Source organism: Staurois parvus, unplaced genomic scaffold, assembly GCF_062004578.1.
Source record: "Staurois parvus isolate SC_StPar_1 unplaced genomic scaffold, SC_StPar_1.0 ptg000418l, whole genome shotgun sequence".
Classification (NCBI taxonomy): domain Eukaryota; kingdom Metazoa; phylum Chordata; class Amphibia; order Anura; family Ranidae; genus Staurois; species Staurois parvus.
In genome coordinates, this window is record NW_028318214.1 from 1,294,862 (window position 1) to 1,309,830 (window position 14,969).

The 14,969-nt window shown below is 44.7% G+C and overlaps 1 protein-coding gene across 1 annotated transcript in view; it reads left to right on the forward strand.

The window, feature by feature from the left end:
- Positions 1–14,969, forward strand: part of CASD1 (CAS1 domain sialic acid O acetyltransferase 1) — a 74,648-nt gene that overhangs the window by 50,608 nt on the left and 9,071 nt on the right. The window contains exons 12-16 of the mRNA XM_089687135.1: positions 1,295–1,451; positions 2,962–3,041; positions 4,656–4,757; positions 11,059–11,199; positions 13,938–14,015. Of these exons, the coding sequence (XP_089543261.1) occupies positions 1,295–1,451; positions 2,962–3,041; positions 4,656–4,757; positions 11,059–11,199; positions 13,938–14,015 (558 nt within the window). The remainder of the gene's footprint in view (positions 1–1,294; positions 1,452–2,961; positions 3,042–4,655; positions 4,758–11,058; positions 11,200–13,937; positions 14,016–14,969) is intronic.

A 14,969-nucleotide genomic window follows, 5' to 3' on the forward strand; every position in this document is an offset into this window, starting at 1 on the left:
TCACACATGGAGCACAGCACAGTACCACCCCTTTCTCTCCTCAATGGCCCACTGGCTGTGATTAACAGTAGTGGGAGACAATGGCTACTGCTGTCTCAGCCAATGAGGAAGAGACTCGGGAGAGCCGCTGTTTGGGATCAGGCTCAGGTAAGTTTTAGGGAGGGCTGCTGCACACAGAATGTTTGTTTTTGTTTTTTACATTCATGCATAAAGGTAAAAAGCGTTGAACCTTTAAAACCACTTTAACCACTTGCTGTCATGATCTGACTCTTCTGGGTAGGGGGTGTGCGCCCAGTGCCCCGGCTGTGTTGTGATTGGTCACAGCACAAGTCAATCAGCGGGTCCCGGCCAGTGATTGCAAGCCGAGACCCGCTGATCAGTGAAGAGGAAGACAGGACAGAGCTTTGTGAATGTAAACAACACAGAGCTCTGTCCTGTCAGCGGAGATGTGCTGGTTTTTGTTTACCTGCAAAGCCAGGAGTCAAAACCGGCACATCTCTGAGCAAAAACAGTGAATGCACCAAGCACTGTTAGATACACACATTAACCCTTTGATTGCCCCAGATGTTAACCGCTTCCCAGCCAGTTTTATTAGTACAGCATCGGTGTATATCATTAGCACTAATCCCTGAATTAGTGTTACTGGAAATGTCAGTGCCAGTTAGTTCCCAAAAAGTGTCAGTGTCAGTTTGCCCGCCGTGCTGTCACAGTCCCACTATACGTCGCTGATCACTGCCATTACTAGTATGAAAGTAAATAAAAAATTCAGTTTCTATACCACAGTTTGTAGACGCCATGATTGTCACGCAAACCGACTAATATACACTTTATTAGGATTTTTTTTTTTTACCAAAAATATGTAGCAGAATACATTTTGGTCTAAATTTATGAAAAAATTAGATTTTGTTTTTTTATTCTTTTTATTGGATGTGTTCTATAGCAGAAATTAGGGGGGGAAAAGTGTGTGTAAAAATGTATTTATTTTTTAATTTGTGTTAAAATTGATTGTAAATTTCATCTGTGTACAGTGTTGCAATTGTTAAAATAACGCAGTGCCAAATGGCAAAAAAATTCGCCTGGTCATGAAGGGGGTTAAATCTTCCAGAGGGCAAGTGGTTCAACTCTGCTGCATGCAAAGAATATTTTCATCCAATATTTTGTATAAAATAAGTGTTTTGTATAAATCTTGCCGGGCACAGAAGGTTCAGGATGATGGGTTTGTTACCACCTCAGATTCCAGTGCATGCAGTGATGGTTGTGCAGTCCTTTCACATTCCAATATGTCTCCATACAGGTCCTGTTCCGCCTCAACTTCCTGGTGGTGGTCCTCTGTATAGTGATGGACCGGCCATACCAGTTCTACTATTTTGTTCCTCTCGTCACCTTCTGGTTCATGGTGATTTACGCGTCAATGGCACTGTGGCCACAGATCACCCAAAAGAAGGCAAACGGTAATATTTAAATCTGATCATCATTATAAACTTACTTCTACATCATGTAAATTAGAGTCTAGTTACTGCATGTAGGGGCCTGGGCTGAGATGCTGAGTCACTGCTGGGAGGGGTGAGCTGAGCTGCTGAGTCACTGCTTGGAGGGGCTGAGCTGCTGAGTAACACATTGAGGTTGGGAGGGGGGAACTGGACTGCAAAGTCACTGCTTGGAGAAGGTAGGGAGCTTAGCTGCTGAGTCACTGCTGGGAGAGAAGAGCTGAGCTGCTGAGTCACTGCTGGGAGAGAAGAGCTGAGCTGCTGAGTCACTGCTGGGAGAGAAGAGCTGAGCTGCTGAGTCACTGCTGGGAGAGGGGAGCTGAGCTGCTGAGTCACTGCTGGGAGAGGGGAGCTGGGCTGCTGAGTCACTGCTGGGAGGGGGGGAGCTGGGCTGCTGAGTCACTGCCGGGAGGGGGGGAGCTGGGCTACTGAGTCACTGCCGGGAGGGGGGGAGCTGAGCTGCTGAGTCACTGCCGGGAGGGGGGGAGCTGAGCTGCTGAGTCACTGCCGGGAGGGGGGGAGCTGAGCTGCTGAGTCACTGCTGGGAGGGGCTGAGCTGCTGAGTAACACATTGAGGTTGGGAGGGGGGAACTGGACTGCAAAGTCACTGCTTGGAGAAGGTAGGGAGCTTAGCTGCTGAGTCACTGCTGGGAGAGAAGAGCTGAGCTGCTGAGTCACTGCTGGGAGAGGGGAGCTGAGCTGCTGAGTCACTGCTGGGAGAGGGGAGCTGAGCTGCTGAGTCACTGGTGGGAGAGGGGAGCTGGGCTGCCGAGTCACTAGTGGGAGAGGGGAGCTGGGCTGCTGAGTCACTGCTGGGAGAGAAGAGCTGAGCTGCTGAGTCACTGCTGGGAGAGAAGAGCTGAGCTGCTGAGTCACTGCTGGGAGAGGGGAGCTGAGCTGCTGAGTCACTGCTGGGAGAGAAGAGCTGACCTGCTGAGTCACTGGTGGGAGAGGGGAGCTGGGCTGCTGAGTCACTGCCGGGAGGGGGGGGAGCTGAGCTGCTGAGTCACTGCTGGGAGAGAAGAGCTGACCTGCTGAGTCACTGGTGGGAGAGGGGAGCTGGGCTGCTGAGTCACTGCCGGGAGGGGGGGGAGCTGGGCTGCTGAGTCACTGCTGGGAGGGGGGGGAGCTGAGCTGCTGAGTCACTGCCGGGAGGGGGGGAGCTGAGCTGCTAAGTCACTGCCGGGAGGGGGGGAGCTGAGCTGCTGAGTCACTGCCGGGAGGGGGGAGCTGAGCCGCTGAGTCACTGCTTGGAGGGGCTGAGCTACTGAGTAACACGTTGAGGTTGGGAGGGGGGAACTGGACTGCAAAGTCACTGCTTGGAGAAGGTAGGAAATCTAAGAAGACATAGGCTGATGTATGTTCTTCCTATTACAAAAATATCAATTTTGGGTTAATTAATGTTTATATTTTATGAAGCTAGGAAATGTTCATGCCTATGATTAAATATTGTTTTGTTTTTTTTTCTTTGCAGCAAACTACCTGTGGCATGTTGGCCTCATGTTAAAGCTTGGTTTCCTGCTGCTATGTATATATTTTCTGTCATGCTCTCAGGTATGGAGACCTGCTGACATCTAATTAAAGAGGACCTGACCCCTTACAATTTATCACTTCATCCCTCCCCCCTCCATCACTTGTAAAGTAACTTGTAATGTTTAACATGGTGCAAGGTGTGTGTGTGTATATATATATATATATATATATATATATATATATATATATATAAATAAAAGCAAATTTGATTGAATTTCTTAATTTTCCCAAAAAAATCACAATTTCAAAAAACTCGCAATGCGTCTTACTAAATACCTTTTGACTGTCTACTTTGGGGGTTATTTACTGTCCTGGCGGTTTAGGGCCTTAAAGTGCTTCTAAAGGCTCAAGGTTTTTTACTTTCTTGCATTCTTAGCATAAAGGTAAAAAACCATCTGTGTGCAACAATCACAGCCAGTCAGCCAATAGGGGGCAAGGCCAAGCCACGGTTCCGTTTGTGAATAGACACACGGAGCAGCGGATACCCCCATAGCAAGCTGCTTGCTGTGCAGGCACCCGACAGGAGGGAGGGGCCAGGGGACCCGAGAAGAGGAGGATCCAGGCTGCTCTGTGCAAAAAAAAAAAAGCGATCACTGCAATTGTGAAAACTTAAAGTCCATCTGCTTCAGTGGCAGATGAGACTGGTAGTTCAATTATTCACAGATGTCTGTGAATGAATGATGCAGCAGTGCAAACGGAGCCCCACACAGTCATGCAAATTTCAAAAGTGACAGCGGCTGTGGGGAGAACAACACCCACATAATGTCTTAAATATGGGTGTAACATAGTGCAAAAGGTGGAGTTGGTCTTTAATGAGTACCTGTGATCAGCACTGTGCTCAGGTGGGAGATAGGAGAGCCTTGCAGCCTGACACATCCGTTGTAACCGGGAGATACTACAGATTAATAAAATCCCAGTAATCTCTAAGAGGTAAGGCTGCACTAATATTTATAGACTGGAGATTGAGATTATTATAGGTGGCCTTGGTGACTAGTTCACCTTAAAGGCCTGCTCGTGCAGGTAAGGGGTGTAAGTAGATGAAAACAAACTGTGTAGCTTTGAATAAAGCTGAATAATTCTCTTGCTTTTAGGTCTAGACCATTTACATGCTTCCTGAAATATTGGAATACTCCCAGGGCGTTGCTATGATGTTGCTAAGTGGGGCCTAGTCATTGCTGCCTCCTCCATCACAGAACAGAGCTCTTTCTCTGATTCCAACCCCCTCACCTGCTCATTCTTTCCACTAATGCAGTAGCTCTGAGCTCAGCATTTGAGAGCTTACTCCTGTGATGGTGGAGGGGAACAAGAACGACCAGGCCTCACTTGGCAACATCCTAGCAGCGTCCTGTGAGGTTTTCTGTCAGGCTTCATGAGATACGTAAATTGCCTACACCTATATCAAGGGCTTTAGTCAGAGCTGCACAGTTTGTTTTTATTATGTATATATTTTGTATATTATGTTTATAATAATGGATCTGTTGAAGGTTGACTGCATTTGAAAAGCATTGTGACATCCAAAATCTATTTAGAGCCATGTAAAAAAAATCAATAACTAGAGATGAATAATGTTCTCAGAGTTTCTCCTCAGAAATCATAAAGTCATTTATTATATTAGTGTGTTTTTGTGCTTTTCAGGGTTCTTTTGAGAATATATTCTCCCTCTGGCCAATTTCTAAACTGTTTGATCTGAACGGCAACGTCTACGAATGGTGGTTTAGATGGTCATTAGATCGATATGTAAGTCTTTCCTCATTATCTTACCTTTTTTTGTTAATGTTTCTTTCGTCTTTTAAAGCCAAATACCAGAAATTCAGCAGCTTTGCAAAGAAATGTAGGCACACTGTGAGCTGAGTCCAATGAGGTGCATGTCACTTTCTGGAGTTATCTCTATTAGTTATATGTGACAGGTTTATTACACTCCATAGGGATACACATACCAGGCTGTGAGAGAGGAAAGAAGCACACACAGCAGCTATGCCCATCCCTCCCCTCTGCTGCCCATTCACAAAAGCCTTTGTTTTTTGTGAATGAATTCACATAATACAAAGGCTTCTGTCAATGGGCAGAAGGCGGGGAGGGACAGGCATGGCAGTTCCCACAACTCTGCTCTTGAACGATCTGAGACCCGCAGTGCTGGAGCTCAGGAAGTTATCTTCCTGGGGAACACCACGCCAGTCATATGTGAATATTAGAGATGTCTATAGGTGGCAGACACCTCATTAGACTTAATGAGTGGTATGCATGCAGTTTTTACTGGAATTCGGCTTTAATAAATTTCTGCAGTTTATAGTCTGACGGTTTAGATTCAGTTATAGCCTGCCCACGCACTGTGTGTAGAAAAAAATGGCTTTTGGGAAATGTAATTCAGGGGGATTGCCTACATCTATAGGAAATAGCCTTTCAGCTGCCCCTCCCAATCTCGTAATGCATTTACAGGTCTGGTAATGTCAGAGGGTAAAAAGAAAATGGTGTGACATGATCTAGAGCAGCTTTTCTCAACCAGGGTTCCTCCAGAGGTTTCTAGAGGTTCTGAGCAACAAGCAACTTCTACCTCTGAGATGCGCAACCACTGACACCATTGATCCTTTTAGTGATCTGTAAGGGGGAGGATTCTTCCCAGTGACCACAAGTGTACGGAACATTCTTCCCAGTGACCACAAGTGTACGGAACATTCTTCCCAGTGGCCGCAAGTGTACGGAACATTCTTCCCAGTGGCCGCAAGTGTACGGAACATTCTTCCCAGTGGCCGCAAGTGTACGGAACATTCTTCCCAGTGGCCACAAGTGTACGGAACATTCTTCCCAGTGGCCACAAGTGTACGGAGCATTCTTCCCAGTGACCACAAGTGTACGGAGCATTCTTCCCAGTGACCACAAGTGTACGGAGCATTCTTCCCAGTGACCACAAGTGTACGGAGCATTCTTCCCAGTGGCCTCAAGTGTACGGAGCATTCTTCCCAGTGACCACAAGTGTACGGAGCATTCTTCCCAGTGGCCACAAGTGTCTTCCCAGTGGCCACAAGTGTATGGAACATTCTTCCCAGTGGCCACAAGTGTATGGAACATTCTTCCCAGTGGCCACAAGTTTATGGAACATTCTTCCCAGTGGCCACAAGTTTATGGAACATTCTTCCCAGTGGCCACAAGTGTACGGAACATTCTTCCCAGTGGCCACAAGTGTACGGAACATTCTTCCCAGTGGCCACAAGTGTACGGAACATTCTTCCCAGTGGCCACAAGTGTACGGAACATTCTTCCCAGTGGCCACAAGTATACGGGACATTCTTCCCAGTGGCCACAAGTGTACGGAACATTCTTCCCAGTGGCCACAAGTGTACGGGACATTCTTCCCAGTGGCCTCAAGTGTACGGAACATTCTTCCCAGTGACCACAAGTGTACGGAACATTCTTCCCAGTGACCACAAGTGTACGGAACATTCTTCCCAGTGACCACAAGTGTACGGAGCATTCTTCCCAGTGACCACAAGTGTACGGAGCATTCTTCCCAGTGACCACAAGTGTACGGAGCATTCTTCCCAGTGACCACAAGTGTACGGAGCATTCTTCCCAGTGACCACAAGTGTACGGAGCATTCTTCCCAGTGACCACAAGTGTACGGAGCATTCTTCCCAGTGACCACAAGTGTACGGAGCATTCTTCCCAGTGACCACAAGTGTACGGAGCATTCTTCCCAGTGACCACAAGTGTACGGAGCATTCTTCCCAGTGACCACAAGTGTACGGAGCATTCTTCCCAGTGACCACAAGTGTACGGAGCATTCTTCCCAGTGACCACAAGTGTACGGAGCATTCTTCCCAGTGACCACAAGTGTACGGAGCATTCTTCCCAGTGGCCACAAGTGTCTTCCCAGTGGCCACAAGTGTACGGGACATTCTTCCCAGTGGCCTCAAGTGTACGGAACATTCTTCCCAGTGGCCACAAGTGTACGGAACATTCTTCCCAGTGGCCACAAGTGTATGGAACATTCTTCCCAGTGGCCACAAGTGTATGGAACATTCTTCCCAGTGGCCACAAGTGTATGGAACATTCTTCCCAGTGGCTACAAGTGTACGGAGCATTCTTCCCAGTGGCCACAAGTGTACGGGACATTCTTCCCAGTGACCACAAGTGTACGGGACATTCTTCCCAGTGACCACAAGTGTAGGGAACATTCTTCCCAGTGGCCACAAGTGTATGGAACATTCTTCCCAGTGGCTACAAGTGTACGGAGCATTCTTCCCAGTGGCCACAAGTGTACGGGACATTCTTCCCAGTGGCCACAAGTGTACGGGACATTCTTCCCAGTGACCACAAGTGTACGGGACATTCTTCCCAGTGGCCACAAGTGTATGGAACATTCTTCCCAGTGGCCACAAGTGTATGGAACATTCTTCCCAGTGGCTACAAGTGTACGGAGCATTCTTCCCAGTGGCCACAAGTGTACGGGACATTCTTCCCAGTGACCACAAGTGTACGGGACATTCTTCCCAGTGACCACAAGTGTAGGGAACATTCTTCCCAGTGACCACAAGTGTACGGAACATTCTTCCCAGTGACCACAAGTGTACGAAACATCCTTCCCAGTGGCCATCCCACTAATGTACAATGAATTGTAGATATAATAAGGATTAGCAAGGGTTCCCAGATCCTGGAACGCTGTTTCAAGGCTTCCTCCATGTAAAAATAGTTGAAAAAGGCTGATCTAGAGCAGCTTTTCTCAACCAGGGTGCCTTGAGGTTTCTTCAGGGGTGCCTTGGCAAAATGTCCAAACATTGCTCAAAACTTGTATATAAGTCAGCGGGTGTAACAAGCCTGCCATTTAGTTACACAAAGCCAGAGGTTTGCACCATTACGACCTTCTAGCCGCAGGCGTCCTGACAGCCTATGACCTCATCAATTGATAAGGAGGTTTTCAGCCGCCTGCACAGCATCCTAGTTTGACCCTCCCCCGCTCCTCGCCATCAGTGCTGGGGTCACATTAGCTCAGTGATGGAGAAAAACTGAGGAAGGGAAACATGGGAATACTAGTCAGTACCAGTGTGCAGAAGTGTATTTGCTTTTGGAAGAATAAATCACCTCTTGTGTTGGGTGTCCTACATGTGTGGATGTTGCTGCGTTTATATAAAACTATTAGAATCGTTTTTCACATTTTAGAACTGGGCGCCTCGGGACTGTACATAATGTTAAAGGGTGCCTTGACTGAAAAAAGGTTGAGAAACACTGGTCTAGAGGAAGGGAAGGAGGAGTGGGGTTACATTTGGATAATGCCAGAACACACACTATTAAAGACATCAAACCATGTCCTCCTGGAGCTGGCTTTGTATACAGGGGTACAGTCATGCTGGAACGGAAGAGTCTTCAAACCATTACCACAAGGCTGAAAGAATGTTCTATTGTCCAATATGTCCTTTATGTGTTGTGGCATTAACAGTGCCCTTCACTCATTCATTTGGAGGGATGCCCACACCTTTTTGCCCATAAAGTAGTTATAATGGTCAGGGGAACCATACATTGATCATACAGTATAGTTCAGTGGTGGGCAACCTTTTTTTTCAACTGAGCCAAATCTCGCCAAAACCACGATTGAAATTTATTTTGAGAGCCACATTTTTAAAACTGAAAATACATAGGATGGTACACTGTTTTTAGTTTCAATAAGTTTGTATAGTAATTCATCCCCCATATAGTAATTCATCCCCCATATAGTAATTCATCCCCCATAGTAATTCACCCCCCATATAGTAATTCACCCCCCATATAGTAATTCACCCCCCATATAGTAATTCACCCCCCCTATAGTAATTCATCCCCCCTATAGTAATTCATCCCCCCTATAGTAATTCACCCCCCATATAGTAATTCACCCCCCATATAGTAATTCATCCCCCATAGTAATTCATCCCCCCTATAGTAATTCATCCCCCCTATAGTAATTCATCCCCCATAGTAATTCATCCCCCATATAGTAATTCATCCCCCCTATAGTAATTCATCCCCCCTATAGTAATTCATCCCCCATATTACTTAAAACATATAAATAAGCGAGCGCTTTCCAAAACAACAGCAGCTGTACACCAAAGGCACCATATAAGACCTCCCAACAGACAGTATATAAAAAAGGTGCAGCGCTAATATACAAGTAGATGAAAATACGTATTACATATGCAAACTCATATAAAAGTTCAAAGTGACATAGTGCATACAGGTATAAGCCACTACGTTGTGTCTGGTAGAACGTGAGGAAAGGATTATTAAATCCAAGAGAAAGTTCAATGTGAGGATGTGAATAAATTCTCAAACACTCTGATGCTTTCCAGGCAACACCGACTGTGTGCACGGTGAAAAAATGGGGGTACAAATTGCGCACTCACCAAATGCGCAACCTTTATGCGCTTTTCTCTAACATATAAGATCTCCAATCCCTCATCCAGGGTCTAGTCAGATCTGGTCAGGTCCCCTTCTTTGTCCAACACCTTGCAATCAGCCTTCTCCTTTAATGATCACCACTCTCCAAGACACCTTCTTGTCATATTTTCCCTTGCGCAGTCGTGGTCCTGAGTCACGCCATTTATCCTCATCAATCTTTTGTTATTCTGAAGAAAGAGCAGTTTGTTTCTGTGTCCATGTGGAAAGTGGATCTAATGGGAGTGGTTTCATAATTATTATTATTATTATTATTATTATACAGTATTTATAAAGCGCCAATAGTTCGCTCAGCGCTGTACATTACAGAGGGGGACAGAACATGTGACAGAACAATACCAATACAATGCAAAACATGAGGGGATTGAGGGCCCTGCTCTTTCAAGCTTACAATCTAGGAGATTATAAAATTAATAATAATAATTAATAATTATGAAACCACTCCCATTAGATCCACTTTCCACATGGACACAGAAACAAACTGCTCTTTCTTCAGAATAACAAAAGATTGATGAGGATAAATGGCGTGACTCAGGACCACGACTGCGCAAGGGAAAATATGACAAGAAGGTGTCTTGGAGAGTGGTGATCATTAAAGGAGAAGGCTGATTGCAAGGTGTTGGACAAAGAAGGGGACCTGACCAGATCTGACCAGACCCTGGATGAGGGATTGGAGATCTTATATGTTAGAGAAAAGCGCATAAAGGTTGCGCATTTGGTGAGTGCGCAATTTGTACCCCCATTTTTTCACCGTGCACACAGTCGGTGTTGCCTGGAAAGCATCAGAGTGTTTGAGAATTTATTCACATCCTCACATTGAACTTTCTCTTGGATTTAATAATCCTTTCCTCACGTTCTACCAGACACAACGTAGTGGCTTATACCTGTATGCACTATGTCACTTTGAACTTTTATGAGTTTGCATATGTAATACGTATTTTCATCTACTTGTATATTAGCGCTGCACCTTTTTTATATACCATCCCCCATATTAATTCATCCCTCATATAGTAGTAGTAAGTAAGTGGCAAGTAGTAAGCCAAGTCCCCCCTGTGTCAATTCACTTACCTTTGCTCCGCGCGTTCTTCCCGCCGTGTTCCCGCGTCTTTCCGGTCTTCAGGGCGGACTGTGAGAGGAGCCTAGCTCCTCTCACGTTCGTCACGCTGCCCCGCCTACACACATCCTGACAGCCAATCACTGGCTATCAGGATGTGAGTGGCAGCGAGACTGGCCAATCATTGCATTTGAGCGCGCTGCCCTGGCTGGGTTTTTTTTTTTGGATCACGCTCTGCGGGCCGGATTAAAAGGTCCGCCGGGGCATAGTTTGCCCATTGCTGGGCTAGCTGCAGAGTCCTGACTTTTGGGGCGGCCGCCCAAGAGGAGGGAGGGGAGCGAGCGCCCGGCACACAGAAGAGCCGCATTAAAGTGTGTAAAGAGCCGCATGTGGCTCGCGAGCCGTGGCTTGCCGACCACTGGTATAGTGTATGTGTTGGGTAGCAGTACCATGACAGTTGTCACAAATTATTGATGATCTCATAGTAATCTCCATGTATGTCTGAATTCCCATTCGTATAAGTGGTGACATTGCATATATATCACTCATTTTCCTTCTCAGGCTGTGTTTTATGGCATGCTGTTCGCCTTCGCCTACCTGGCTTTACAGAAGCAGCAGGTCCTCCATGAAGGAAAGGGGGAGCCTCTCTTCTCCACCAGAGTGTCCAACGTCTTACTCTTTGTGTCTGTGGTCTCCTTTCTGGTAAGTGTTAATAAGCCATGTAGTGCCTATTAAGCCGGTGATAGATGGACTGAACCTCAGCCAGTTCAGCAGCGAGCAGCTGAGATTCGATTCATTTTTAGGCAGGCTGGTTGTACCAAGTCAACCCATCGATTGACATCAATACAACCAGCCTGTCAGATTTTTTTTACATGCAATCAGTGCTGGCGGTTGCGGCCATAGCCACTAGTCATGAGTCATTGTGTTCTGCCAGCCAAGAGGGCTCCCCACCGGCAGAACACAATGGAGGTGCAGGAGGGATTCCCCCATCAACACAGTCAGTGTTGATGGATGAAACGACCAATTTTCTTTCCTTCCATCCGTGGTGAAAGGAAAGAAAATGGCATAATATATGGGCTAAAGAAAAGATGAGGTGCAACGCTACAATTATCCACTAAATCACATAAACACGTTATGTTAGAACATTTCCATATCAAATGTAATGTAATCATATAAAATCTTAACAAAGTGCAAGATAAAAATGTCACTGACAGGTGACTGGTAGGTGTTGGCATTAACAACCAGATACAGTCCAAAGTGTGAGTGCGATTTAGATCCCAGATGATCCAGTGACTGGATCCGTGAGTGAGGTGATAATATGTGTAAAGATTGCGCACTCACCAGATACGCAATCACAATGCGCATTTAGAGTTGTAAACCTCAGGACATCAGAGGATCCTTAGGTAGGTCTGGTCTTATACCCCTCACCGCTTGGTAGTACTGCCACACTTAGAGATAGCCACTCAGAAATTCTGACCGAAACACACCGGTCAATATAGGCAACTCAAATGGGAGATGAAAATGTAGATCATGGAACCAGCAATCTTCATCCAGGTGGATATCAATCTTCCCCTTTAAAGATTTGAAATCAGTCCTAAAAGAAGACTCCCATCCAGCATTTGAATCAAGTTGCCAACCAGGAAAATGGCCACCGTCCCTCCAAAAAACATGATGACGTCACACGCCGAAGCTCCACCCAACACGTTTCGTCATCCAATTGACGTCATCAGGAGTATGGCTAAAGACACTCAAGCCCGTGTTTTAGGCGAGGGAAGAATCTTCAAACGAAGCGACACTCAACATAACATGGCGGGGCCATGTTATGTTGAAACCCGCAGGTTAGCTCCACTTTGCCCAAAGCACGGCAGGGACTGCACAAAGGCAGTGTGAAGCCGTCTTTTAGCAAACGTCGCATTTTAATTGTAAATCGGTGTTAGATATCAGTGTTCAATCAGCCAGTCTTTTTTTAAAGGGTAACTTCACTTTCTTTGGGATACAAAATGGCAAATAAAAAAAGAAAATATAGCATGTACAATTGTGACACAAGTCATATAAGTGAATGGAGGTGTTCTGTATACAGTGTACAGGACAACACCCCCCCCCCCCCCCAGAAATGTGATTTCCTGCTAGTGCAATTGGCTCACTGATTTTCCCAGAAGTCTGCACTAAGATGCAAGTCAGATTTTTGGCATCTCTTGTAACATAAATGTCATTTTTGGTGAGAAACACGCAAAGGGAAATCGCATCTAAAGGGATGCAGACCCTGCCACTTTCCTCATTGGAACACTGCAAATGCCAGCAGCTGATTGGTAATTATAAAGTCACTCCCATTCTTATTCACTCTGCACATGGACACAAACAAACAAACGGCTATTTCTTCAGAATAACAAAAGGTAGGAAAGTTTGTTAAAACTGCAATGTACCCAGAGGGTTTTTACTCAACAAAATTGTTACTCTTTAACAATATTGTGTTTTTGTTATTACTATCTCATTTAGTAAAGCCTGCTCCTACTGTAAAGAAGCCCTTCCTAAACAAATGAAAATCTTCGTATATATCAGTTGTCCCCTTATTTGTTTTACAGTTGTCTGTATAAAAATTAAGTTTTCCAAGGATTTGGGGTGGTTTGGGTTGGTTTATCTCACTTTTATTTTTTTTTGCTTTAGAGTAGGATAGGGTTACAATGTCTGATTTTGTTCTGTTTGTGTCTAGTTAGGGAGATATTACTTCACTTCCTGTCTCAGAGACACAGCAGGAAGTCAGAGGAAAGTGCAACTTCCCCATCCATCCATGTCTCCATGCTTTATTTTGTTGAGAAATCACTTTGAAAAACTCCTCCTAGCATTGCTGGCTGTGGCCATCTTGAGTAAGGGTAGATGATTCATGTAGCATTTACTTCCAGAAATCTATCTGCCCTTAGCTTAGGCATGTAGGTAGGAGGGTGTGCTTAGCTGAGAAAACCCCTCCTCCCCTCCTAAAGACTCCTGGGTTGTATGACATCATTTGCCTAGGCAAGAAACCAGGAAGTAACTGAAGAATTAAAAAAATAACCAAGTGTAAAACAAGCGAATATATACTTTCCTATCTATTTACAAATGCTAGCAGCATGAGGATTTAAAATAATCTGTTTTAAAATGGAACTTCACTCTTTCAAAGTCTTTATATTCTATTGAACCAATTCTTCCTAGAGCTAGCTTCAGATTTACCATTGTGGTTTTCTGAGCACTTCTCCCATCTAGTGGTGAGATGGGGTATTGCATCTACGTGTGTGTGTGTGACCCAGAGTTACAAATCAAAGCTGCATTTCAGTTTGGAGTACAAAGTATCCCAATGCACTGTATGTAACTTGGTTCATGTGACTTATTTTAGTAGTTTGGTATTGTGATTAGAAATTGCCTGTATTTTTCTCATAATCTGATCTGGGTGTTCTCTGTTCCTTTAGACATACTCAATCTGGGCCAGCAGTTGCAAAAACAAGTCAGATTGTAATGCGATGCACCCCTCCGTCTCTGTTGTACAGGTACTACTTCATTATGTGATGTATTAAAAAATTGCTTTAAACGATCCCAAGCAGTTCCAATCCCAGGGAAAGAAGAGGACAGGGAAAGCATTAGGGAAAAACCTTTAGCCCTTAGAACCACTTTAAGTTGCCAAACAACAACCAAAGCAACAAATTTTCAGTATATATTGAAAAATATCTGCACCACCATGTAATCTAAAAATGTAAAAAAGTCTAAACACTTGCGCACATGTCCCTTAATGCAAACAGTCTGTGCAAGTCCCGGTGTATACTCACCAACGGCCACTGATTTTTATGGCCAGCTGTACACAGCACCTATGGCTTCCTGGGTGGGGATACCCACATGGAAGAAAACTATATTTGAAATATATTTTAAAAATATTCTTCCCAAATATATTGACCTATATTTGAAATGCTACAATTTTGGCCGTATTCAATATATTTCAAAATGTATTTAAAAAATATATATATAATATATAATACTGTATATTGAAATGCATTTTTATTACAAAATATTTTTTAAAATACATTTCAAATATACTGTATGTCTTTAAAATACAAATCTACATTTTTGGAATGCATTTACAAATATATGTTAAAATAAATTTTTTATATGTTTAAAAAAAATATGAAGAATATATTTAAAAAAAATATATGTTGAAAAATATTTTCACACATTTTTTTATATCTAAAAAGTGTGTGTGTGTGTGTGTGTAAATGGTTGGCACTTTCACCTGGCAGTACTAGGGTCGTTGGTTCGAATACCAGGCACGGCACCACCTACCTGGAGTTTGCATGTTCTCCCTGTGCCTGCGTGGGTTTCCTCCAGGTACTCCGGTTTCCTCCCACACTCCAAAGACATGCTGGTAGCCTCACTTGGACCTCCACATCTGCAACCCAAGGAGTAAAGTAACCTAATATGAAAATCACAACAGACTTTCAACACGTACCTCT